The sequence below is a fragment of the Pinus tabuliformis genome, chromosome 3_1, assembly GCF_031772625.1.
Source record: "Pinus tabuliformis cultivar Carrire ecotype Pingquan chromosome 3_1, CPIR1, whole genome shotgun sequence".
NCBI lineage: Eukaryota > Viridiplantae > Streptophyta > Pinopsida > Pinales > Pinaceae > Pinus > Pinus tabuliformis.
Genome location: NC_142301.1, coordinates 984,388,374 through 984,414,938, shown reverse-complemented (window position 1 = coordinate 984,414,938; position 26,565 = coordinate 984,388,374). Strand labels below are relative to the sequence as shown.

The window sequence follows — 26,565 nt, the reverse complement described above, 5'->3', positions numbered from 1 at the left end:
TATTGAATTATTAAAAAAAAGTCACCTAACACAATGAGAAAAGCTACATGGAATTCTTTGGCGAAAAAAATGTCTTAAATATACCATAGACTTCTACATCATTATTTATCATTTTCTCCAAGCCATGAATAATCTAAAACTTTGATTTTTCCAAAACTTTAAAAGACACTCCCTTCCTTCTCATCCCTAATTATTTTTTTATTTTTTGAAAGCTAATTCATGACATGAACATTTTAATACTTATGAGCGGAAAATCTATCCATATTTATTAATTATTTAATTTATATATTTATTAATTATTTAATTTATATAAATATCTTAATAGTATAATATATAATTAATAACCCAAAATAGTTATCCAAAAGAAACGAAACAACCTAGTTAACCGTTCCTTTATATTAATAAAATGGGAAGAATGAACTCTCGCATTTTTTTATAACTTTCCTTTGTTGCCTATGTCTCCCCACCAAGGTTCATGCGTTCATAGAAATTAAAGATCTATTTGTTGTAGATTTGTCACCGCACTTTGAAGCGTTATCACATGGCCGCGTTCTCACATGGGGCAGGCTTGCCTGGCAAGGCGGTGGAGCATCCAACACGTCGTTGACCCAAATACAATTTCGATTAAACAAACAACAATATATCTTAGCAGAATTAGACACATATGTAGAGACAATATTTTTCTTTAAATTAAAATTTGAATATATAATTTTTCATGAAACTATAATTATAATGATTTAAAATGCATTTTTAGATGGAAAAATGATTCAACTTTTAAATGATTTTAGAAACATCAAAATTTATATTTATTTATATATATATATCACATTTGAAAATAAAAAACACAATTTTTTAACTTATAAATAATTACCTTGATATGTGTTATTTTGAAATATTATCTATAGAATTTTAATTTAGTTATCAAAAGTTGTATATATATCATATTTTCATCCCAATTTTTTTGGGTGCTTTTCATCGTAACCCCTTAAAATATGCACCAAAGGCATGTTGATTACTTTTCTCTAGGCATTTTGATTACTTTTCTCTACCCATTTGTCTATGGATGGAATATTGTAGATCTCTTTAACTTCATATTCATCTTCTCCCACAATGTAGTCCAAAATTCACTAATAAATTTTGTGTCCCTATTTGAAATGATGATCCTTGGTATCTAAAGTCCACCCAGACCTATTCGAAAAAATAATTTGTTGCTTCTTGTCTACTAATGGTCTTTTTATAGGGCACTAGACTAGACATCTTGTTGAACCTATCAACTACCATTAATAGATAGTCATGTCCCTTCTTGGTCCTTGGTAAACCTCCCCCAAAGTCCACGGAAATGATTTTTAAAGGACTAGTGGGTACAACAAAGATTGCACCCTCTTATGAAAATAACTACATGTTCTTGCATTTTGTGTTGAAAATGCAGCTAAAAAATTTTAATTTAACTTTGCCTTAATCAAACTAAAGAAAATTTAAATTTCCATTTCAACAAAAATCTTGGAAATAGTTACGTGAGGTGACATGACACTTGTGACTTACATTTTTCCTAATTAAAACTTCCTATCTCGATTTAGCCAATGTTCCACCCTGTGAGAACTCCACGATGCTAATTAATCAATAAACCCTCACGAAACACTGTGGTAGAAGACCCTTATGCCATGATCCTAGAATTTTTTGTGTTAGGGTAGCATACTAAAATATTTAATTTCCCCATCTCTCGCAATAAACCCTCGAACCTCCACAGCCAATCCCCACACATAGTCTATCTCATGTGGAATGACATACGACACAAGTGAAGCACGTTCAACATTATCTCCCATACCAATTCCAAGATAACCACTTTCACATCGAAAATCAACAACTAAATACACCATCATTTCAATTGAAGAGAGGTTAATTCCACACGGGGTTGCATGGTTGTCAGGTGCCACGCCTCCCTCTTTTAATTATCGACAGGACTAGTGGGGTGGCAAGACCCCACAATAATCCCAACGTTGCCCTGGTCTTTCACCCCCATTGGGGTGTAATTAATAAATTTTGATTTGACCGAAAAAGATAAAAATAAAAAACATTTGAATTGTTTTATATTTTTCTTTAAATTAAAATCTGAAGATATAATTTTTCATGAAATTATAATTATAATGATTTAAAAAGCATTTTTAAACGGAGAAATGATTCAACTTTTAAATGAATTTAGAAACATTATATATATATAAATTTGAACAATCGAAAACATAATTTTTTAACTAATAAATAATTATTTTGATATGTGTTATTTTGGAATATATTTATAGAATTTTAATTTAATTACCGTTAATTATTAAGTGTATGGTAGCGATTTAACTTCCACATAATATTCAAATTAAGGATTGATATTTATTTCAAAAGTAGTTATGCACTTTCTATCTTTTTCATTAAATTGATTAACTAAAAAAATGGCATAAGAACAAGTGTTGTATGAAATAAGTTATGGTTTTTTGGGCATGTGGTCTTGATAAATCATGATATTGACCCATAATAAAGCCTATTTATAAATTAAGAATCTCCATAATAAAGTGTGAGTGAATATACATGATTAAAAATCATATTACATGTTTTCTAAATATAATTCATATACGAATTCTTTTTAATAATAATAATAATGATGATAATTATAATTATAATCTAGTATTTTTTTATGATAATGGAGATATTTGGGAATATACGTATTAAATGCAAATTTTGTGCATGGATCACAACTCTACATTGGGAGTTACATTTTAAGTTTTCTCCTTCTTCAACATCATCTATAGTCTCCTTAAACAAAATTGTCATTCCATAGGAAGACAATTGATCCTAAGCATATATGGGTTCTAAGCATATATGGGTTTTTGGAGGTGAATACTTTCTAATAAAGCCCCAAATTAAACAAAACTTGCAATACATATAGTCTCCTTCAAAATATAATATTTGATTACAAACTAATTCCTTGAATTCACTTTAACTAGTAAGCCCCTCAAACTTTTTTATACTTGAACATAGGATGCATGTTTAATTCATTAAGAGATGGACAATGGTCTTAATTGACCATTAACCATCAACTCTCTAAAGTTAAATTTGCAAACTTGGTTGACACATTGATTTGCTTAGTGGTTATTATCCCTTAAAATGTGTTCAAAACTCATGTTTGGAATATCTTTTGATACCTTTTTAATTCCGTTTAGAAGATTATGCAGAACTTTTTCTTTAAAGAAAGATACTCTGATCTTTAAAGAAAGATACTCTGATCAAATAGTGAATTATTAAAAACGAATCACCTAACACAATGAAAAATTCTGCATGAATTTTTTTGGCAAAAAAAATATCTTTAAATAAATCATAGACTTCTACATCATTATTTATCATTTTCTCCCATCATGAATAACCTAAAACTTTGATTTTTCCAAAGCTTTAAAAAACCTTCTTCCTTGCAATCCCTAATTACTTTTTATTTTTTGAAAGCTAATTCATGACATGAATATTTTAATACTTATGAGATGAATATCCATCCATATTTATTAATTATATAATTTATATAAATATCTTAATAGCAAAATATATAATTAATAACCCAAAATAGTTATCCAAAAGAAACGAAACAAACCTAGTTAACCGTTCCTTTATATTAATAAAATGGGAAGAATGAACTCTCGCATTCATTGTAACTTTCCTTTGTTGCCTATGTCTCCCCACCAAGGTTCACGCGTTCATAGAAATTAAAGTTCGATTTGTTGTAGATTTGTCATTGCACTTTGAAGCGTTATCACATGGGCGCGTTATCACATGAGGCAGGGTTGCCTGGCAAGGCGGTGGAGCATCCAACACGTCGTTGACCCAAACACAATTTTGATTAAACAAACGACAATATATCTTAGCAGATTTAGACACTGGAGCATCCAACACGTCGTTGACACAAATCCAATTTTGATCCAACAAACAACAATATATTTTAGCAGAATTACACAAATATGTAGAGACCTAGTTATGCCGCGCTCTTTAATTATATTTCTTTTTCAAATAAATCTCAGACGATACGCGCTTTCACGGTCACAATAATACAACCAAATATATCTTGACGATCTTATAGGCCCTTAACTATTTTTCTTTTGCTTTCATAAAATGAAGTTCAACTTTTTAATAATAAAAGTCTAATTCTTATCATTTGACACAGGAACCTCAGAATTTTAGATCAGTTTGATATCTTCCAGGAAGCGAAGAAATTAATTCTTCATTGATTCAGGCAATAGAAGGTACTTATTTTCCACCATCCATTCCAAATCCCAGTGCCTGCTACCGATGTTTCTGAGTGTCCAATATGCCCATCCGAAAGAAGCTTCCGCGTACACTTGTAATTGTGCAGCTCCGTACCTCTGATAATCCGACTGTGTCGCATTGTTCACTTCCCACTCGTCCACCCATTCCCCTACATAAAATCACAAAGTTATGTAACACAATTTTGTCTTTTTCGCATAAGGCAAGAATGGCACTAGTGCATAATTAAATTCATCCCTTTCAGAGGGAGAGCCGCACTAAAGCGACTAATGTGGGGATTTTGATATTTACCAACAAAGATGAGAGGACCATTGGCCGAGACGAGGCTCTGCACAGTTTGAGCTCTTGTGGTTTTGATATAGTCGATGTTTTGCTGAACCGTCATATTTTTGAAAGTGGCGTCATCGAAGAGATTGTAGTAATGCACATCCACAACTGTGCGGGATAAGCCGTTGTTAATTTGAAACAACTCTTTTGGATCAGCAGGGCCGATTCTGTTGCACATTATCACATACGCCGACGACGAATACTTTCGAACTATGTCGTAACCCCGTGAGTAGTAATCAGTCACATTTTTCAAGCTAACTGCAGGCGAACGTGGCTCATTCAATAGTTCAATGCCCAAAAGGGCAGGGTGTTCAGCATATCTGTCAATCACAGAAGCAATTTTTAAAAATTTGCTATGGACCTGATTGATTGGAAAAGAAGGGGCTTTTTTCTACTATATCCAGAAATATAGTTATTCTATGGAGCAATTTCTTAAGACATGTCAAAATCTATCGAAATGAATTACTGCTATAGGAATTTGTTGTACCTCGCAGCAAGAAAATCAATGACAGAAAGACTCTTGTCGATGTTCTCTTGCGACTCAGGCCATTCAATAAATCCATCTCTGGTGCCACTGTGGTCATCACCGTTTTGTGAGCCTGGAGCAGCATGGAGATCGATAATCACCTTAATGTCGTGTTTACTGCAGCATGGTTTCCACAAAGTCAATTAACCTATAGTCCATTATCTTGACTTCTGTTTGATTTCTCTTTTTAGGATTGAAAACTATCAGAATGAAGGCCAGTTTTCACTCACTGTGCCCACGAGAAGGCTTTGTCGAGACAAGCTAGAGATCCTCCAACAAAAGGAGCAGGAGGTTTTGGATCACTTGCAATCCACCATCCAACTGCAACTCTGACAGCATTTATCCCGTGCTTGGCCAGGAAAACGAAATCATTCTCTGTAATGAAAGTGCTTCGGTGTTCCTGAGAGACCAAAAAGTAAAATCATGAGAGGCCCCGTTGGCTACTATTTCTCAACTGTAAGATGTTTAGTAGGAATTGCCCATTACGTTCAAGACTTGTGCAGCTTTCTCGGGTCCATAACCGTTTGAGATTTGAAACTCCCCCTGCAACGTCCTTACGATGGTCATCTCGAAAGTTGCTGCATTATCGCCGTCCCAACCAGGCTCCCCTTCAAAATCAGCAGTCAGCTGATCCTTACATTGTGCCTGCATGTGTCGAATATTAACAAAAATATATATATGATGTTAATGGTTGAATATGAACATGAAATTAATGCTTATCAGTTTTTTTGCTCGACTCTATCAAATTTAAGCCATCCCATCTGGTCTTCCTATCTACAAGATGCTTTTTGGCTTATGCCTAAACCAATTGAACAAACTCTTATCGTACTTTTACATGGCGTTCCTTACAGAAGTTCTTGAAGATGAGGATCCCCGAAATTTCCGCTAACATACCTGCATGTACATTCCATTGAAGACTTTGATATGCACAATAGTATGATTGGCCGGATTTCTAATGATCTGAAATGTTTCCCACCTCTCTGGTGTGGTGGCTACGGCCTTCACAACACCCCCTCCTCCATTATCGGCTCCTACAAACTGCTTATTGAAGACTCTAAATTGGTAGCAGCCATCTCTCACACGCCATAACTGCAAAAGTACAAGTCACTTTCAGAATTCATCATCAAAGAAGCAAAAAGGAGGAGCAGAAATTTGTCAAAAAACACATACCGTGAGAGTTTCCCAACCCGATGGATTAGTTCTGTTTACTGCCATGATTGTGCCCCCTCCATCTTCTGCTACCACGTAGGTTCCCAGTTTCATCGATTTCAACTGGATCTGCGTCCCATCCTGAGGAAATCAAACATTAAAATCTAATTAAGAATAAACAACCCCAGCTGCTGATTGTACGAACAACCGAGGGCATTGCAAAGTCCAATACGAGCACAGCAGAACCAATACCAGCAAATCCTTGTCAGGAATCCCCTCAAAGAGCGACGGTTTGATCCACCCTTCGATGACAAGCCACCCTCCCAAATTTACAGAATGATACTTCTGCATGTCGTGCATGTCGTTGGTATGTCTCTTCGCTTGTAATATCCTCCTTCCATAAGCTACAGAGATGAATGATGGAAATAAGTTATTCAATTAACATTTATCACTGTAAGGGGCACGTTTCATCAAAATCATAATTGAAAAGCAACTTCCAAATTCTAGTAAACTGATAATAAATCAAGTACTATACCAAAAGAAGAAGTGAAAAGCAGCAGAATAATAACAAATCCAAAGCATCTTTGAGACCATTTTCTGGCATGGATGTCGATGTAAGCTGCCATTATGAAATCTTCAAATTGAGGGCATTAGTCGCCGGCCAACGGATCACAGTTTCTAATATCCCGTTGATACTATGAACATTTTATAGGGCGCCATACTCATACAACCTGTCCCAAAATCCGATAAAGCCGGCACAGCGCATTAAAATAGGATAGAGTCCGCGCAGCGCACTAAATAACTGGTTGGTTGTTGAAGAAATTGAATCTGAGTAGAATACTCGATATGAAGGTCAAAGGCAATAATAAAGCACAACACCGTTGGATTTAAACTTTCAACAGGTCAAAAGATGCAAAATAATGCACATTACCTTTGGATTTAGATATAAAAATGAAAATAGAGAGGCTTGTCAATTTTTTTAAAGCGTGGTTCAGAACGTAACATGGTTGACTCATTTTTTTTCCTTTACAGCAGCCCTGGAAATTGAAGCTCCAGATAGAATATTTCTGCTTTTTAAACGTATTTAACGCAAATAAAAATTCTGAAATCTCAAAAGTGACCGGCGGGAAACTTTTGAACCCAGAATTTAGCTTATTTATTATTACTTTCAACGAGTTTGTTTACACGTTTAGAAGCAGAGGAGGCCCACTGACTGTTCATAACGTGAAAGAAATGTCCCATGTGAGGCAATGAGTGGTTTGCAGCTTTAAAGCAGAGGAGGCGCACTCACTATTGATAATAATAATATAAAACAAATGTCCAAAGTTGTTTGCTTTGTCCTTTTATATATATTAATAATTAATGTTTAAGTAATTATTGATATTGCAAAAGGTACGTTGAAATTTGTTTGTAAATTGATGAGATGATTAATGCTTTGTTTTTATATATATTAATATGTTTTTGTTTTTATATATATTAATATGTTTTTGTTTAAATAAATATTTTTTATTGATCATTGAGGAAAGATATATAATTATGATTAGTTTTTTAAATAGATATATTATTTTAAAAAAGTAAATGTTATTAAATTTGAAATCAAGCTGTTCACGGGTTTTTGGATTGATGGTGAATGGATGTACCGATATACTCTCCTTGAGATAGGTCACTGGTTCAAATCCCTCTAGGTGTTTATCTAGCAAAAAAGAAAAAAAAATGAAATCAAGTAAATTGCCATTTATTTTAATTTCACTAATTTAATTGGGTTGTTTTTGGAAAAGGTTTGTCGATGACATTTGGTCTCATGGTAAGGAAAAGTTGGAACTCTTTTTTGAGCATCTTAATAATCAATCTAGTTCCATAAAGTTCACTATGGAATGTGAAGTTGATGGTAGCTTGTTTTTCCTCGACGTTGTTATTTCAAAAAGGGATGATGGTTCTTTCTCCCATCAGGTTTTTCAGAAGAAAAATCACATAGAGCAATATCTCCATGCTAGTTCGCATCATTTCTTTTCTCAAAAGCTAGTTGTTCTCAACACCTTACCCACTCGTGCATTAATAATTTATGATGAAAACCACCTCAAAGATGAAAAAACTCACATCCTTGATGTTTTTAATAAGAATGGTTATAGTAGGTACCAATGTCTTAGAGCTTTCCTTAAGGCTGAAATAGGTCTTAAAAATAAAAAAGATCTTAAAGATCAGTTTTTTATGATGGTTCTTTCTCCCATCAGGTTTTTCAGAAGAAAAATCACATAGAGCAATATCTCCATGCTAGTTCGCATCATTTCTTTTCTCAAAAGCTAGTTGTTCTCAACACCTTACCCACTCGTGCATTAATAATTTATGATGAAAACCACCTCAAAGATGAAAAAACTCACATCCTTGATGTTTTTAATAAGAATGGTTATAGTAGGTACCAATGTCTTAGAGCTTTCCCTAATGCTGAAATAGGTCTTAAAAATAAAAAAGATCTTAAAGATCAGTTTTTTGGAGTACCTCTTCTGTTTATTCAAGGGACCACGGATAAGATTTCAAGGATCCTAAAAAGACATAAGATTGCTTGGACACTTAGGCGTGTTAACACTATTCAAAGCTCTCTAAGATCAGTAAAGAACCCTCTGAACCCCAGAGATAGGAAAGATGTTTACATATGGGAAATATGTTTACATCATTCTATGCTCCTATGGGACTCCATATATTGGTGAAACTTGTCGATCAATAAATCAGAGGATTTACGCGGACTCCATATATTGGTGAAACTGGTCGATCAATAAATCAGAGGATTTACGAGCAAGCAACTGACATAAAAAATGGAAGGTCCCGCTCCTCCATTTTGGCAGAACATGCAAAAAAGACAAATCATCATGTTAGAGTCACTGCAAGGATTCACCATTTTCATCCCCCTAAGTTTAGGGAGGCCTTGGAAATTGAAAAGAGGTCGATCAATCTGGGTAGAGATGATAATTGGAATATTAGCAAGTGATGGATCCCTTCCCTATATTCCTAGTTTTTATTTTTATTTTTTTTAGATTATTATTTTTATTTCTTTATCTTTTATTTTATTATTTTGATAAAAAATTAAGTTTGACTATATCATTTATTTCTATTTCTAGTGAGAAGACTTTTCTTTTGATTTAATAATATTATTAATAATAATAAAATTAATTTTATTTATTATTTCTTTTTATTAATAATATTACTTATAATAAAAAAATTAATTTCATTTATTAATTTTTGTTAAGGGTATTTTATATTCTAAATTTATCTATAATTTATTTTATTTATAATTTGGAACAATTAAATTTGACCATTTAGACCTTTTTTAATTAAAACAATATATTATTAATAATAAATTTATTGATTCCTCATTATAAATTCATTTTTATATTAATAGTAATTACTGAGTCAAACTAGCTATTAGAATATGTTGCTAGAATATTCTAACAACTAGTTAACATTTCTCTACATCTATTTAATTTGATGCCAACATCTGGTTCCTCACCTTGTCTTAAAGATGAACAGCACTACTTGGTTCAAAATGTGTAGACAGTATTTTCTCCTACATGATTATGGATCACAAAACAGGAATTAGGAAATATTATATATATATAATTATAATTTACATTATCTTAAGCAAGAGAGGAAATAATATAAATATTATATATATAATTATAATTTACATTATCTTAAGCAAGAGATGAAATAATATAAATATGTTTTAGTATGTGGCAATTCTAGAAAAAATTATGTTTTTGCAAAACGAGAAAATTTTGAATCTTGTAAAATTTGAAGCACTAATCCTTCTTCCTTCTAATTAAAACTTGCAAGGAAATTCATTCCTAACAACTGGCAAAGTGTTATTTTGAAATAGAGTAGTATAATGAGGCTACAATTTTGTGCGGAAAATAGTGAAAATTATGGCATATTTTTGCTCAAATCATGTAGAAATTTTAGGAAACCTCGATTATTGAGCTTCATGATTTTGGATGTGAAAGGTGTTTTTGATTATGTTAAATTAAAAAAACAATTGAAACCCTCCTATAGTCAGATTTAATATATATATATATATATTCAAATAATTTTTCAGTTTTTAAAGAAATTTGTGGCTTTGATAAACAAGGCACTTTTGAGATGAAGTGCCTTTTTGGAAGCCCTACATTTGATGGTCCACATAGTATCGGCTTTCTCAAAAATTGCACATAATCTTGCATTTAAGGAAAAAAACAAATAAAGACACTAATATACAAAAGGCATAAAATGTATAAAAAGAGTCACATTAAACTTATAAAAAAAGGATAATTCAATTAATATATGAATCTGAATTTGACTATAAACTTTTCAATGAAATTATCATTTCTTATTATTTAAAAACATTTTTAGCACATCAATAAATTTATATAAATAGATTTAACACCTAAAAATCTTTAAAATATCAAATCCTTGAAAATTAAACCATTTAAACTTAAAATTTTTAAAAAACTATTCATCTATTAATGAAACTACCCATTCAGTCAAACTAAATTTCACTCAAAATCATCAAATTTTCATCATTCCGGTAAACCAAATTTAAAATCCAAGCTTATTTTACAGTGTGCTTCTTGAATATGAACGGGGCATATCAGATATTTGGGGTTGACTTGAACTCCAATCGTGCTTATAGATCAAAAAGCTTTATTATAAATTCGTTACCTCATAACAACGGTAAATATGACAAATTATATTATAACAATGGTGGGTGGTGTGCAGAACGTGACATACAAAGTCAGACATTTGGGGTTGACGTGAACTCCAATCGTGCTGATAAACAAAAAACCGTCATTATAAATTCGCTACATCATAACAATGGTAAATGTGACAAATTATATTATAACAACTGTGGATAGTGAGCTCAGAAAATAACAACAATTAATCTTTTATACGATAATTATTCTATATTTGTTATTTTTTTTAATTAAAATGTAAGTTTTTTCAATAATGAAAATGTATTTATTTTAATTTTTTTTGTTGATCTACCCAGAGAAAAATTGAGCTTTGAAATTTGTGTTTTACCTGTTGCTTCATGACAAAACGAGGATTGCACGTTAAGTTACATAATTCAAATTTAATATATTGAAAAAATATAAAAACAAAAAACAATAAAGCAAAACCATATTATATTATTTGTCAATATCGAATTAGTCTCCATACTGATCATCACAAACTTCGATAATTATTTATGCAAATTGTTCATGATGTCAGAAAATCTGATAAGTTTATACATATCATTTATGACGTAATTCTGTTTACATTATAATATTTATCTCTAATTAAAATTAATAATTATTTTATGGGTTTTGACCCTGGGTGGAATGTCTATTCTATAGGATAATAATTTTTTTTACAAAGTCATATTTGAAAGACATAGTATAAGATAAAGACGAAATAGTCTTTTTCACTGGAATTTACTAAAATCCGGCTATATAATTTTAAGCAAGAATGTGATTTTTTTGTTGTATAAAATACATTTTTGAATGCATAAATGGATTCAACTCTATGGAAAACCCTTAAATGATTTAAACTAAATATTTTTAAATGGTATAAATATTAAGTTATTATTGTATAAAGGGTAAGGTATTCAACCTAGGTAGATAGCAAAGCAATCACATTCTAATAAGTATGTACTTGTAAGAAAGTTACTCTTAGTTTTAAGTTTTGGAAAAAAAATATTATTATATTATATTAATATATGGATGATTATTATAAGTCAAAATTTATAAATAATGTTTAAATAAAATAATATAAACGATGTATTATTAAAATAAAATTTTGAATTATAATGATGATGATGATGATTAACGTTCATTGTGACCAATATGGTTTGTCGACCCTTAACAAAGTAAGAGGTTAATTAATACATTTTAATATTTTATTTCAATGATAAAAAAAAGAGAGAAGCGTTCCCATATCACTATAGTTTTGTTGTCTTAACATGTCAAGAAGGTTGGTAGTGTGGAAAAGGTTTTGGAAATGAGATCGGATGTGAGTAAGAGACAAACAATCCAAAAGAAAGTGTTTTCCATCTTAAACCCTCTTAGTTTCACAAAGATGGCAGACTCTTTCGTCTCAACTTGTTTTGGTAATTGACCAATGCCCAATTTCACTTTGAAGCTCATGAGAATTAGTTCTTATCTTTGCAATGTTCATTTTCTTCGTAGCAATGTTCAAGGCAAATAGATAATTATGGTTAGCAAGATTGGGGTTAATCACCTCCTTATAATACCTAAGCTTCCTTTTTCCCTCTAACTCCTTATCATCCCACAACTTATCCTCAAATTTCAAAGTAATTATATTCCTCCAAGATGATATCCTACTTTATCCCCTAATGGTTGAGCCAAGACTAGGTATCCTTATTCCATCCTTGCTTGAGCCAAAGATGAGGGTTTTAGCTAGAGTTAGAGGCAATTTTGGGGAACCTCCTAGCTTCCATTTTGTAAAGCTTCTTCTTATACATCAGATACATAAACATAGCCATCCTTTAATGTTGAGGTTGTAGGTTATAAATTGCTTTTGGATCATCTTGACCTTTCTCCATGATTCTCTAGATGTACTACAACCCCAAACCTCATATCCATATAAAATAATAGGGGTGACAACAATCTCAAAGAGGAATAGTTTTTTACTCCATGCCTAAAGATTTATCAATTTACTATTGTTTTCAAGCTCATAATAAGTTTTTGAGCCTCCTACTATCCTTTTCTCATTTTTCATGATTCCAATTGAGCTAATGATGAATGTCAATACCTAAATATTTGTATGAAAAATCATTCTCCAAGTAATTGTTATCATCACTGAAATTATCATAGTTGATCTTTTTGGATTTAATTATCATGACTTTAGTCTTGTCGGTATTGGCAGTCATACCCATCTTATAGCAACAATCATGGAGGATTTTAAGCTGCTTGTTGAGATCATCATGGCTTTTGGCTAGAATGATGATATCATCAGCATAAAGCACAAGAGTAATGACCATACCAACGAGCTTGGGGCCATTACATCTTACAATGTCCAAGCACTCTTCTAGCATAATAATGTAAATGCTAAAAATGGTAGGGGATAGGGAACATTCTTTCTTAACTCTGATAATGCATTTAATTTCTTCCTACCAACCCTTGATGGCTTAGGCATGGCAATAACATGCTCGTATAGCCTAGTTATAACAACCCTCAACTCAAGAGGAACCATTATCTCTTCAAGGCTTTGCCATAGTTTATCTCAAGGAATTGTGTCGAAAACTTTTCTAAAGTAAACAAAATAACAAAAGGGATCAGTTTTATTGTTGCGTAACAAGATGGTCAATAGTTGAGTGATGTTTCCTAAAACTAGCTTGCCCTTTAGTTCTTTTACCATGGTAAATAGTTATTAGAAGAATCTATTAAGGTTACTCTTCGCTAAATTTATGAATTATTTGATATTACTAAATTATTTATTTTAAAAATATATATATTGATAAAAATTATAATGAAGACATTTTATATTATTACATTTTTCAAGGAAAATTCAAATGATATTTAAATTTTATAGAATAAAAATTAAAATAAGAGAAAAATACTTATAATAAAATTTAATAAAAATATTTTTCAATTAAAATGAATAATAAATAAATCTATTTATTATTAAAGATTAATTAAAAAGAATACATATAATTAAAAAAATGTACTATAAATTATGATATAGAAAAGGTTTGTATTCATCATCCAAAACATTATAATATAACCAAATATAGTATTATCTATCTAATACTTTATATTGTAATAGTATTATGAGAATATGTAGCATATATCTTTAAATGTAAGAAATTATTATAATTCAGATCTATCAAGAATTGAGATTGATCAAATCTAAGTGTATAACTCTTGAAGATGCAAAATTTGAAGAAAGGTTTGCACCTCTATATATTTTGATCTCTTTTTTGATAAATATGGGTTAGCATGGATCTATGCTAGTTCCATCCACAGACACACACACATATACACCATGTGTTAACTCTATGTTGTACATGGAAGAAATTAGGCATGTCCTTCATTTTGAGCAACATATTAATAAAATCTAAATTCAGGCTTCTGTGATCCATATCATGAATAATTGGAATTGTTCAGAAGAAATCACACTGGAATTGTGTTGTCGATGCGTTTTGAACCCTCTAGAGTGGTTCATCGTCAAGACAAGATGAAGAACTAAATCTTAGCATCAAGTTAAATAAATGAAGATATCATTATTAAATAATATTTTCATATAAGAAAATAATTGTTTGAATATAATTGTTAATATTGAATTAAAGAAAATAATTATTCAAAAAGAATTTTTTAATGAAAATAAAATCTAAAATAAAAATAATTTAAGGTCGAACCTAACAAAACAATAAACCAACAATAAAATATAATATTAGGGTCAAAATCTAAATAATCTAAATAATTAGTTCTAAAAACTTAACCAATATAATAAAAGATCAAACTAAATAAAAATATAATCAAAACACTAAAACAATTAATACTTGAATTAATATAAATAATCAAACTAATTAATTCTGAAAGTTAAAATAAAGAGTTAATAATAATAGTAATAAAATAAATAAATAATTAAAAATAAAATAATAATAAATAAATAATGAATAAATGAATGATAAAATAAATAAATTAAATTGAATGAATAACTAACAAACAAATAAATAATGAAGAAAATAAAGTAATTAATCATTAATAATGGTAAATATTTTGGCGGTAAAAAAATTAGATTTAGATCTGTAAAAGAACCAAGTGTACCATAAGAATAGAAAAGGTGTTTATATAATCCCATGTTCATGTGGGACACCCTACGTTGGTGAAACTGGACACTCAATAAATCAAACATTGGAGGACTCGTTTCTCAGTCTATAAATCAAACATTGGAGGACTCGTTCCTCAGTCTTGGTAGAACATGTAGAGAAGACAAAATATCGCATTTGCATTGAAGACATAGAGGTCATTAAATCAAACATTGGAGGACTCGTTCCTCAGTCTTGGTAGAACATGTAGAGAAGACAAAACATCGCATTTGCATTGAAGACATAGAGGTCATTGCTAGGATAGATCATTGTCATTGTTGTAAGTTTAGGGTAGCTATAGAGATTGAAAGGAGACCAAGAAATTTGAATAAGGACGATGGCTGGAAAACAGTTATTGGGTCTTGCCCTCTCTTCTTCAGTTTATTTATTTTATTTTATTTTTCTTTTTTTATTCTTCATCCCCTCCATTTATTTTTATTTTTATAATTTTATTTATTTATTTATTTTTATTCCTTAAAAATGTTGTATTTTACTTAATATGATTCATTTTTATTTTATTCAATTTATTATTATTAATTTTTCATGTTAGTATGCTTTGATTCCTTGTATCCTTGTGATTCCTTAGTGTTTGAATTTGACCATGCTTTTGTTGGACTCGAATATATCTATTTATTTGTATTGTTCCTCCCCCTTTAATTTTATTTATTTACTTTTATTTAAAAATAATCATTCTAAAATATTCATTATGAATAATATTTAATTGATGAAAACTAGTCCTGACATCCTCTCCCTTTCATTTTATTTATTTACTTTTATTTTAAAAAATCATTCTAAAATATTCATTATGAATAATATTTCATTTTATTTATTTACTTTTATTTTAAAAAATCATTCTAAAATATTCATTATGAATAATATTTAATTGATCAAAACTAGTCTTTACATTTTTACCTCCAAAAGATTTCTCATTATTCATGATTAATTACATTATCTTCTTCATTATTAATTTACTTATTTGTTATTCATTCAATTTAATTAATTCATTAATTAATTAATTTTATTATTCATTATTTATTTATTTTTATTTTATTTTATTTATCATTCTTGTTAATATTAATGTTTTAGTGTTTTGATTATATTTTTTATTGTTTTGTTTTGTTAGGTAAACAATTTTTATTTTAGATATTCTTTTCATTAAAAAAATTCCTCTTGAATAATTATTTTCCTTAATTCAATATTAACAACTATATTCTATGAATATTATTTGATAATGTTTATTTAGTCAAATCTAACTGTTATAACGACTAATTTTTTTATTCTCTTCATATATTTAACTTTATGTGAATATATGGTTCTTCATCTTGTCCTCGCTATGAACCACACTAGAGGGTTAGACAAGCATCGGCAATACAATTCCAATGTGATTTCTTTCAAAATATTTCCAATTATACATTAATAAAATGTTTTAACCATAATTTTTTTTTACTTTCATCATATATATATATATATATATATATATATATATATATATATCGTTGAGATTGATTAGAAAAAAAGGATCGTGATGGTTGAGAGGAGCACTAGGGTTTCCTCTGATGCAACATTCGTCATCACAAACCTTTTTGTTGTCTCTAGTTCTTGTGGAAATCAAAAATATGAAGATATCATACTTTGAAGGGTGATGGAAGATGTAACATCTCCTCTCACATTTACCCAAATTCACAGGCTTCCCAAGGTAAACATGAGATGAGAGTTACTAAGCGAGACCTAATTTCCAACATGCACTTATGAAAAATGGGGTCCACATGTCCAGAACAAACTAAAAATATCCAACAACATATGATAACACTTTTATCATCATAACATGACACAAAACTATTTATTTTCAGTTTCATTTCCTTAAATTTAACACAAGATGCTATTTTTGGTAGTTTTTCAGGTTATAAACTTTCAAGGTCATTTTGAGGACCTAAACGACATTTTCAAGGAAAACAGAGAGACCAAAAAAATGGCGTAAACTATCTCCCCAAGATTTTGCTTGGCCTTTTCATGGAGATCTTTGAAGAGAGGTATTATGATAGTCAAATAGGAAGTATGCCAATGTTATGACCCGAGGAACTTGGAGGTCTAATTTACTCATTTATACAAACGCTTTGTGTCCATAATACCTGTCAGTTATAAATACATATATATTTAGTAATTCAATAATCTCACCATAGAATCATCAATAATGCATTATGCCCTCTTTACGTAACTGGAACAACACTATTAGTCCATATATTCATCAACCAACCAATGACTAAAAAAATTCATTACAAGGGCCATAGATAATAGACATCACATAACAAACATATAACCAGAAAATTACCAACATAGACACCATGGAAACTCAGCCACAATATAGCAAACATAATCTCTACAAACTCTCATAGGTCACAATAAGGAAATGTCTCATATTAACATATGAAAATACCAATCAAGTCACCGACTTCCACATACCAACCGACCATAGATTGGGCTGAACTAAATCTCTCTTTTATCCAATCACTCTTGCACCATATTCCAAGCATGAATGTTGAATCTCATGGGATAAACCAAAAAAAATTAAACCAGGGCTTCCAGAGACGAAACCACCTCAACCCTCGACTAGTGATTGCTCCTCATGGTCAAACATCATTCACACCGATGAGATCGGTCCCTACCCAAGTTGCCTAGGGCTGCATGAACTAGTAACTTAACCCACAACCTTCCATGGCTCTAATGTGTTTGTCCAAGTCGACTCCAGGGACTAGTAACTCAACCCACCAAGGTCTCCAGGGTGTTTGTCCCAATCTAGGCTCCAAGACTAGTAACTCAACCCAAGTTGTTCTAGGGCTTCCAGAGCATTTGTTTCAAACCAAAAACATAAGGAATTATGAGGACCAGTCAGAAAAAAATCAAGTGGAAAAACCCAAAACACCATCGCTATCTAGGAAATGGCAAGGCAAGGATAAAACCGATGTCAATCCATGCAATCCTCAATGCCAATGAAATAACATAACCAAATAATAAGATGCATATACCATGCATCCATAAATCCACAAGGAAATCACACATGCAACTTGTTACCTGCGAAGCAATCCAGTTGTAGTTGTTAATCCACTTGTTCCCTTGTGCTTTCATGCTTTCCTTTGCCTTATTGCTCTAATCCAAGGTATGTCAAAGTCCTCCAAGTGTGCTCTAAGTGTGCTTCAAGAAAACTCTATGTGAAATAGTATGAGAGAATAAAGAGAGAGCTCCACCTTAGAACTATAAGAAAGGTGGGAATTGCTCCTCATAAGCCTTTTTATCATTGAACCCTCTATTTTCTTCATTTTCCTATGTTTTTACTTCAAATTTCCTAACATGCAAATATGTGATCCTTCATCTCGCTTTTCTCCTATTCTCCATTATTTCATAAATAAAATGTCAATTATTATCGCTTTCCCTTTTCTAATTTCCATAGCCATTTATTAATCACAAGTGATCCTCATCGCTATGTTTTTCCCAACGTTTAGCTTAGAATACATGTCCTATGACCTTGGTTATTATTTTTACTTACATAGAAAATCAACCAGGGGCTATTACAAACCCCTCCCCCTTGGGGGAACACCATCCTTGATGTTCAATGACACTTGAAACTAGCAAAACACATGATTCCAATGGAGGTTTATAACATATCTTGATGCATCATTTAGAATGAACAACAACTGCAAACCATGACAAGCATGACAATCATAAAACTTATTGGAGATTTATAACACAAATCATTTTGACATCTACAGGAACATCCATATACATATACCAAAAACTCAATTGTTTTAACCAACAAATAATGAAGGCTATAAAGCCCACATCTCATCAATTATCTCCCATGTGGCTTCATCGGGCCCAAAGTGATTCCTGTCACACGGAATAAGTTGATCTTATGGACAAGATAGACCTTCCTAGAATCTAAAGAAGACCTAATGACAAGCAAACCAACCAGACACTATATTTCTCTAAATATGCTTTTATAAACAATGGAAAACAAGTGTTTTTAGGGCCTACCTTAGGTCCAACGCAAGCTTGTGGATGCCCTTGCTACTTCGATCCAAATGAGCTCCTTTGTCGCGAATCTGCAAACACAAACAAGGCAAACAAATTAAATAGCACCTGAAAATTCACAATCATAAAAATCATAAAACATATTTAACATGAAAGACAAGGAGTCCATGAAACAAATAACATGAGATACTTGTTGAGAAAAATGAGTTTGATTGTATTAATTCAAAAGAAGAAGAACTTTACAACCTTTGCCTTGACGCTGTACAAGCTCCTCCCAGGGTCCAGCAAGAAGTCTCCTCTACTTTGACAAGTTTCACTCACTCCCCAATGAAGCCAAAAAGGTATGTGATCTCTCCTCTTAAGCTCAACTAGGAAGTCTTGATTTCACCAGCATTTACCCTCAAAAATGTTCAACTTCTAACCTCCCCAACAACCAGCCAAATGCCTGTATTTATAGTGCAATGGAGGGAGGTTACTAGGTCCTCCTTCAAAGGGATAGCTCCTCTCATCAAGGGATTATCTCCTTCTGTTTTGGGATGCATGAACCACCTCAGAGCAAACAATCCACGTCAAAATTCCTTCTAGAATACTCTAGAATTAACCCAAAGTGAGTTTTTTGAGATAAAACTTGCGCCTTTTGACTTTCACAGGGGTCCGCACCTACACCGTTAGGGACAGAGTGGGCATGTCTGCAGTTTTTGTAAGCAGAAGGTGCGGGACCGCAGGTGACAGTGAGAGAAAGTGCGGAACCAGAGTTACATTGATTTTTAATGTCTTTCTCCCATTTTCAAAGCTTGAATTGAAGAGCTGAGGTCTGAGACTTGCTTAGGAGGATAGTACAAGTGATGATAGACCCATACTGACTGCAAATAATCATGGTGACGATATTTTTGTGTAACAGATTGCCCCCTAAAGTGCGAAGTCTGTAGTAGATGAGGATTTCATTGATCATTTAGGAAGAGTGAAGTACTTTATCATTTCAAGGATCATCTTGTGGAGAGCCCGGTTGGAACCTGTAAAAACATTCAATGCAAGATATATATATATGAGATCATATCATCACTGAGGTAGGCATTCCCATACTCAGATCAAAACTGACTAGAAAAACTAACTACTACTCTGATATAGGAATGATCTTGTAAAACATCACAAGTATAGACTCAGGTGGACATAGTATGGACGCAGCCATCTGTTTATGAATAGTCCATTATATAATGAATACAAAATTCCTTGCAGCCTGGATTATGGAAACTAGATCCAGGGTCTTCATTTCTACTTCTTGAAACAGTACGATTCTATCCATGCGAATGAATGTGTTGATGTCGAACATGGTATAAACCATTTGATTACCAGTCAATGATGTAAACTATTAACAAGTGTGAGAGAAACCACCAGTGATGTCAATGGCTCTCAAAGTACCCAGTACAATCCATGAGATGCGAATAAATGTGTTGATGTCGAACATGTCACGGAATCGTTTGATCGAAAGTCAATGATGCAAACTGTCGTCAAAGGCGAGAAACCTGCCACTGAGGCATGCAGATCTCAAGGTACTGACGATTTCTAGATCATCTTTCTAGATAATGAGCTGATGTCGATAGAAATCGATCCGTCGTAGGCAAGCCCACAACACGAAATCATAGATCAAGTTGAAGAAATTTAGTTGCAAGGACTGACTCAGGGATGGTCAAGATGGATGACAGATATTTTGCAGATGAATGGCTTATTGGCAGTAACCTCTTGAACACATAACGACATGACAGATGGTTTGGTGACAATTGACCCAAAGTTAATACCCAGAAACTGGCTGAAGACTTTCAATGTGGTTTGATCAACTGTTATGCAAAGGATTTCCCAACCCAGGTGAATAAAAGTGTCGTGTTCAAGAGTGGTTACAAAGTATGAAAAACAGGCTCATTTTTCTCTCTTTTCCCCCACCATTTCTGGCAAGTACCTCTTTATTTTTGACAAGCTTGAGGAGGATAACATTTGCTTGATTATAAGCTCATCCTTCGGATGAGTCCAACTTAGTTTAAATTCGAACCCTAAGAAGGAGTGGTTCGTTCCTGTTTGTAATTGAACAGGTCCTTTACTGTGAAATTTTAACGAGTCCAGTATAGGAGAAACTCGGCGTTTTTCAATTTTAGAGAGTCTGAAAAAACTTAAGAAGACTCCAGGGTTGACCTTTTTAGTAAATTTGTGTCTCCCAAGCCTGAAAAAGTATAAAATAATACTTGAGAGAACCGCTTGATCTTTTACGACAAAGGAGTACTTTTCGTCATTAGTGCCCTTGATCCGAAAAAGTAAAAAAGCGATCAATGACATGTCGTTTTATAACCAATATCGAATTTGAAACGACAAAAATCCGGCAATCTTTTCATGTTTTTACGGTCGGAAAAGAGCTGTAAGTGGACCGTCTTTTAATTCTATTTTAATGAGTTTAAAAGAAACACTCAGCAATCTTTTCATATTTCAGGAGTCAGAAAAGAGCTTAAAGGTGACTCTAAATGTTTTTCGTCGAAAATGATAGATTTCACCTGAATAATCCGTTATCCTGCACAAAAGCACAAACATTACTCATACCTGTTTGAAATGGATAAAAATGACGCAAAAATACCTTTCCAAAGTGAAACATAAACACATTTGGAATTTATTTACTCAAAAAACTTATAAAAAGGGCCTTCGTCAATTCATTTTTACTGTTTGAGTTTGGGTGAGAAAATAGTGCTTTTGCTCAAAAAACTTCCCGTGAAGATTGTGGAAAATCCAACCGTCGGAATCGAACGCCGTCTTCTCCAGGTAATCCACATCATCCTACTCTTCATTTTTAACCATTTCAATTTTTGTTTTAGTCATTTATTTTCATTTTTGGGAGGGTTTTTAGGCATAAAACCCGCGCGCGGGGGCTCGCAGGTTTACCACTGCTGGCCTACGGACCCCGACTTTTTCTCCATTGGGAAAAATCTCGGGGTCCGCACCTTCCATGTAGACAAAGTGCGGTCCCACACACTGTGTCTAACCTGGAGGGTGCGGTCCCTGTCGCAAGGGTTTTTAACCCAAAAATTCTCAAAAATAGACCAATCAAAATAATTTCTAGCAATTTAATTTATTCTTATACTTGATGCAGAGAGTACATCATGCTAGATTGGCGTGAACGAGAGCATGAGGACGTGGATGCTGCCGCATGGAATCATCAGCCTTCACTTGATGCTTTGAGGGCATTCGGCTTGTACAAATTCTGGGCCATTCCTGGCATGAGGGCTCAGGTGGATTTCTTACAGTGGTTGGTTGACAGATGGAGCGTACAGGACCAGTGCTTCTTCATTGGCGGCCACTAGCTCGAAATCGAGCTGGAGGACATATATTTCTTGATTGGTTTGCCTAAGAGAGGTGAAGACTTGACTCTGTTTGGGGCTAGGGCAGGTGGCCAGTCTGTCGATAGCCTCAGGCTAGAGTACTGCAACAGCCAGGCTAGAGACAAAGGGATAGACATAAAGAACATATCTCGTCCTGAGCTCATGGTGATTGCAGACTTTGCAAGGCTGCCGCATTACATATTGCCACCGGATCCCAGAGGCATATGGTAGTTGATTGCTTCCGAGGCACCATCTTCAACTGGTGCGATGCCGTGTTGGCCAATGTGAAAGGCCAACTGACCAGGGCCAAGAACGGACGACTAAAGACCTTTGGTTATGGGGCTTTGGTCGTGAGTTTTGGCCTGGAGAGGGTTCCTATGCTGATCCCACAGCAGCTTACTGTTGGAGCTGGGCTTCCTCGAGCGCCCAAACTGATGCGATGGGTCGCAGTTATGGCCTGTCACCCGGACGAGAGGACAGAGGTTGCTCGATTCAAACCTGAGTATTTCCAATTGTTGGAAAACGAGGTCTTTTCTATTCAGGACTTCCCTTACGCAGGGATAGATTTTCGTGGTGACCCAGACATGGTTCTTCCACTAGGAGAGCAGTGGGATGAGTTAGGTAAAATCCTTTTCAACATTTTTCCTATTTTAAATTTTTTATTTTCCCATCATCTCAAAAATTATAGCAAAAGTTTCAAATGCAAATGTGGGTCCACAGTGACCAGCCGCTCTCCGGCCTTACGAGAGGAAGCAGCCAGTTGCACCCGCGCCAGCCCCACAGGACGAATTAGTAGAGGTTTTGGCCGAGTTGGAGGGTCATCTCGAGCACTTGACAGGAGATATTCCGGAAACCACTATAGATGACATTCCTCTTCGACTTCAGCGCTATGTGATTGGGGTCCCGGGACCTTTTAGGGGGTTCCTTTGCAAGGTGGACCGTGCAGTGGTTTCTTATAGAGATCATCACCAGTGATAGGATGATCGCCTTTTGTGGGCACATGTGACATTTTTGTTTTTTGTACTTATCATTTTTGCCAATCATAAGGTGTTTTTCAACCTATGATCGAGGACGATGTATTTTTTGACACACTCCAATATATATATCACTATTACCGGCTTATCTTGTAAATCATGTTATGGAATGGTTTTAAATTTACATGTATGATTATTGCAAATGTCTATTTAACATTCGAGAAGCAATTGCATCTGCTAATGTATTTAAAGATCTTGGAATATGCCGATATTCAATATAATCAAATTCACGTTCCAAGAGACGCACTCTCAAAAATAATCTTAATAACACTGGATTTCTAATGGCATACACTCTATTAAGCTGTAATACAACGAGTTCAGAATCTAACCTCACTATCAAACTCCGAATCCCAAATGAAATAGATTCAGATAATAACTCATTCACTGCACTATACTCGGCAATGTTGTTCGTTGTTTGATCGAGGCTTACCCCATGCATAGATACTAACTCGTCAGAGGGCGAATAGATAACCCAAGTTGCGGAAGAGATGTTCCGTGTATTACGACAAGCACCATCAGCGAAACCAATGTATGTTTGGAGAGGCATCGACATCTGCAATATCAAGAGTAAAACCAAGATAAGCAGGAATAATGACGAAAAAACACTCTCTAAGCTAAGCACACTGTTTAAACTAAAACACACCAGCTAGAAAGAAAAACTATCCTAACTAAAAATCTCCATACCCATTCTTTAAGCATAATACCTCTTCAAGTAAAGACCATTTCTGGGTTTACCCAAAGAGTCCCCGTCAAAGTCTACCAATTCATAGGCCCCTTTGGCTAGCTTTCGCTTGACAACATAGGGACCATGCCACATAGGAACGAATTTTCCAGCGCCTAATTTATCATTAGCTTGATTGTAAACTAAGACTAGATCTCCTTCCGAAAAATTTCGAGGGGTCACATTTCGATCATACTGAGCTTTCATGCATTTTGCGTGAGTCTCGATCGCCAATGCAGCATCACGTTGATTCTCATCTAATTGAGCCAAGTATAACAAACGCTTTTCCTCTTTGGAAGTGGCTGGAAGTAACTCGATGGCCATTTGCAGTGACAGGATTTCGCATTCAATGGGTAACACAACTTCCAAACCATAGACTAGTTGGAAAGGAGTGAACCCTGTTGATGTTTTTACTGAAGTTTGGTACGCCCAAAGCGCTGAAAATAGCATGTTGTGCCAATTCGACCGATGAATCCCAATGATTCGTCGGATCATGATAACTAAAACTTTGTTGATGGATTCAACCAGACCATTCGCTTGTGGATAATAAGGGGTTGAACTATCGTGACGTAAACCAAGCTGGCCTGTAAGTTCGGTCATCATAACGTTTCGAAAATGGCGCCCATGATCAGTGATTATTGCTTGCGGGACACCAAACCTAGCAATTATATGATTGAACACAAAAATTGCAGTTGTTTTGCCGTCTGCCTCAAATGTAGGCATCGCCTCGGCCCACTTGATAAAATAATCTACCGCAAGGATGATATACGCATGCCCCCCGGCCGAGTGAGGGTTACATGTAATAAAATCGATACCCCATTTGGCAAAAGGACCAACGGCAATTATAGGGTGGAGAGGAGTAGGTGGAGCGCGCATCTTTTGATTAAAAAATTGGCAGTTGTGGCATTTTCAGACTGCCGTAATACAATCTTTAAATAAAGACGGCCAGAAGTAGCCAGCGCGCAATATCTTTTGCGTTGTGGCAAACCCAGACATATGACCGCCACATGCTCCAGAGTGACAGTCATTTAGAACCCTTTCAGCTTCCTCGAGAGTTAAGCAACGTCGAAAAACAGAGTCCGCCCCACGGCGATAAAGAGTATCTCCAATAATCCTGAATTGTTGGGACTGGAATCGAATTTTTCGACGTTCTGACCGTGAAATTTATGGCCGAAAGGATTGGGTCTGGAGATAAACGATGATATCCCCATACCATGGATCTAAAGTGCTGATTAGAAACAAGGATTCGTCCACAATGGGCTCCTCCGCCACAGTTTCCGTGTCAGCACGTGAGAAGTCGCACATTAACTCAGCAAAAACTAAACATTTCTTAGACTTAGACTTCTCAAATTCCAAGTCGAACTCCTGCAGGATAACAATCCATTTAGAGTACTTTCCCCTTAGCAATTGCTTGGTCAAAATGTAGATCATAGGGTTGCAATCCGAAATTACTATAGTTTTACGTAGTAAAATGTAGTGACGAAAACGTTGGACAGCTTGAACAGCTGCCAATGCCAATTTCTCCACATGTGAGTATTTTAGCTCAGTTGGATTTAAAGTTTGACTAAGGTAATATATCACATGTTCAGTTCCGAATTCATCTTCATGAACTAAGACCATTCCAATGGTGGAATGAGAGGCGGCGAGATACAAGAAGTAATCCTGGTTGTAGTTGGGAGGATGCAACAACGGTGCATGGGTCAACGCGTGTTTGAGTGCATCAAAAGATTTCTGAGCTATCTCATCCCAATAGAATGGAGTATTTTGCTTCAACAACCGGGTAAAACCCTTTGTAACCTCGGCATAGTTAGGAATGAATCGTCGTAAAAAGTTTGCTTTCCCTTGCAAACTTTGGAGTTGGCGAAGACTCGAAGGAGGAGGCAATTTGATGATAGCTTCGACCTTCGAGGGATCAATGCGAATGCCGGCTTTCGAAACTACAAACCCCAGCAATCGACCCGTTTCTATACAAAAGACACATTTGTGTGGGTTCAACCGAATCCGATAATGCCTACACCTCATAAAGATTGCTCGTAAATGGACGAGGTGATCAGCTCGATGTAATGAATGAGCAGGCAAGTCATCGAGATAGGGTTGCACAATGTGTTTGATGTCATGAAACGCATAAGACATCGCCCTTTGAAAAGTTGCTCTGGCATTCTTAAGCCCAAAAGGTAACTTGCAATAAGCAAATGTCCCCCATGGACAAATGAAAGCCATTTTTGGTTGATCGACAGGTAGAATATTGATTTGATTGTATCCAGAAAAACCGTCCATGAAGGAGAATATTTCGC

At 34.0% G+C, this 26,565-nt stretch overlaps 1 protein-coding gene across 1 annotated transcript; it reads right to left on the bottom strand.

The window, feature by feature from the left end:
- Window positions 1-4,113: 4,113 nt before the first annotated feature.
- LOC149191142 (putative glucan 1,3-beta-glucosidase A) lies at window positions 4,114-6,646 on the bottom strand. Its single transcript, XM_089413513.1, has 8 exons — window positions 6,548-6,646; window positions 6,317-6,436; window positions 6,041-6,235; window positions 5,633-5,791; window positions 5,377-5,546; window positions 5,108-5,263; window positions 4,585-4,940; window positions 4,114-4,444 (listed from the first exon to the last, which is right to left on the bottom strand). Exons 1-8 carry the CDS (start codon window positions 6,644-6,646, stop codon window positions 4,242-4,244), a joined length of 1,458 nt encoding a protein of 485 aa, XP_089269639.1. The 3' UTR covers window positions 4,114-4,241.
- Between the last annotated feature and the right edge of the window lie 19,919 nt (window positions 6,647-26,565).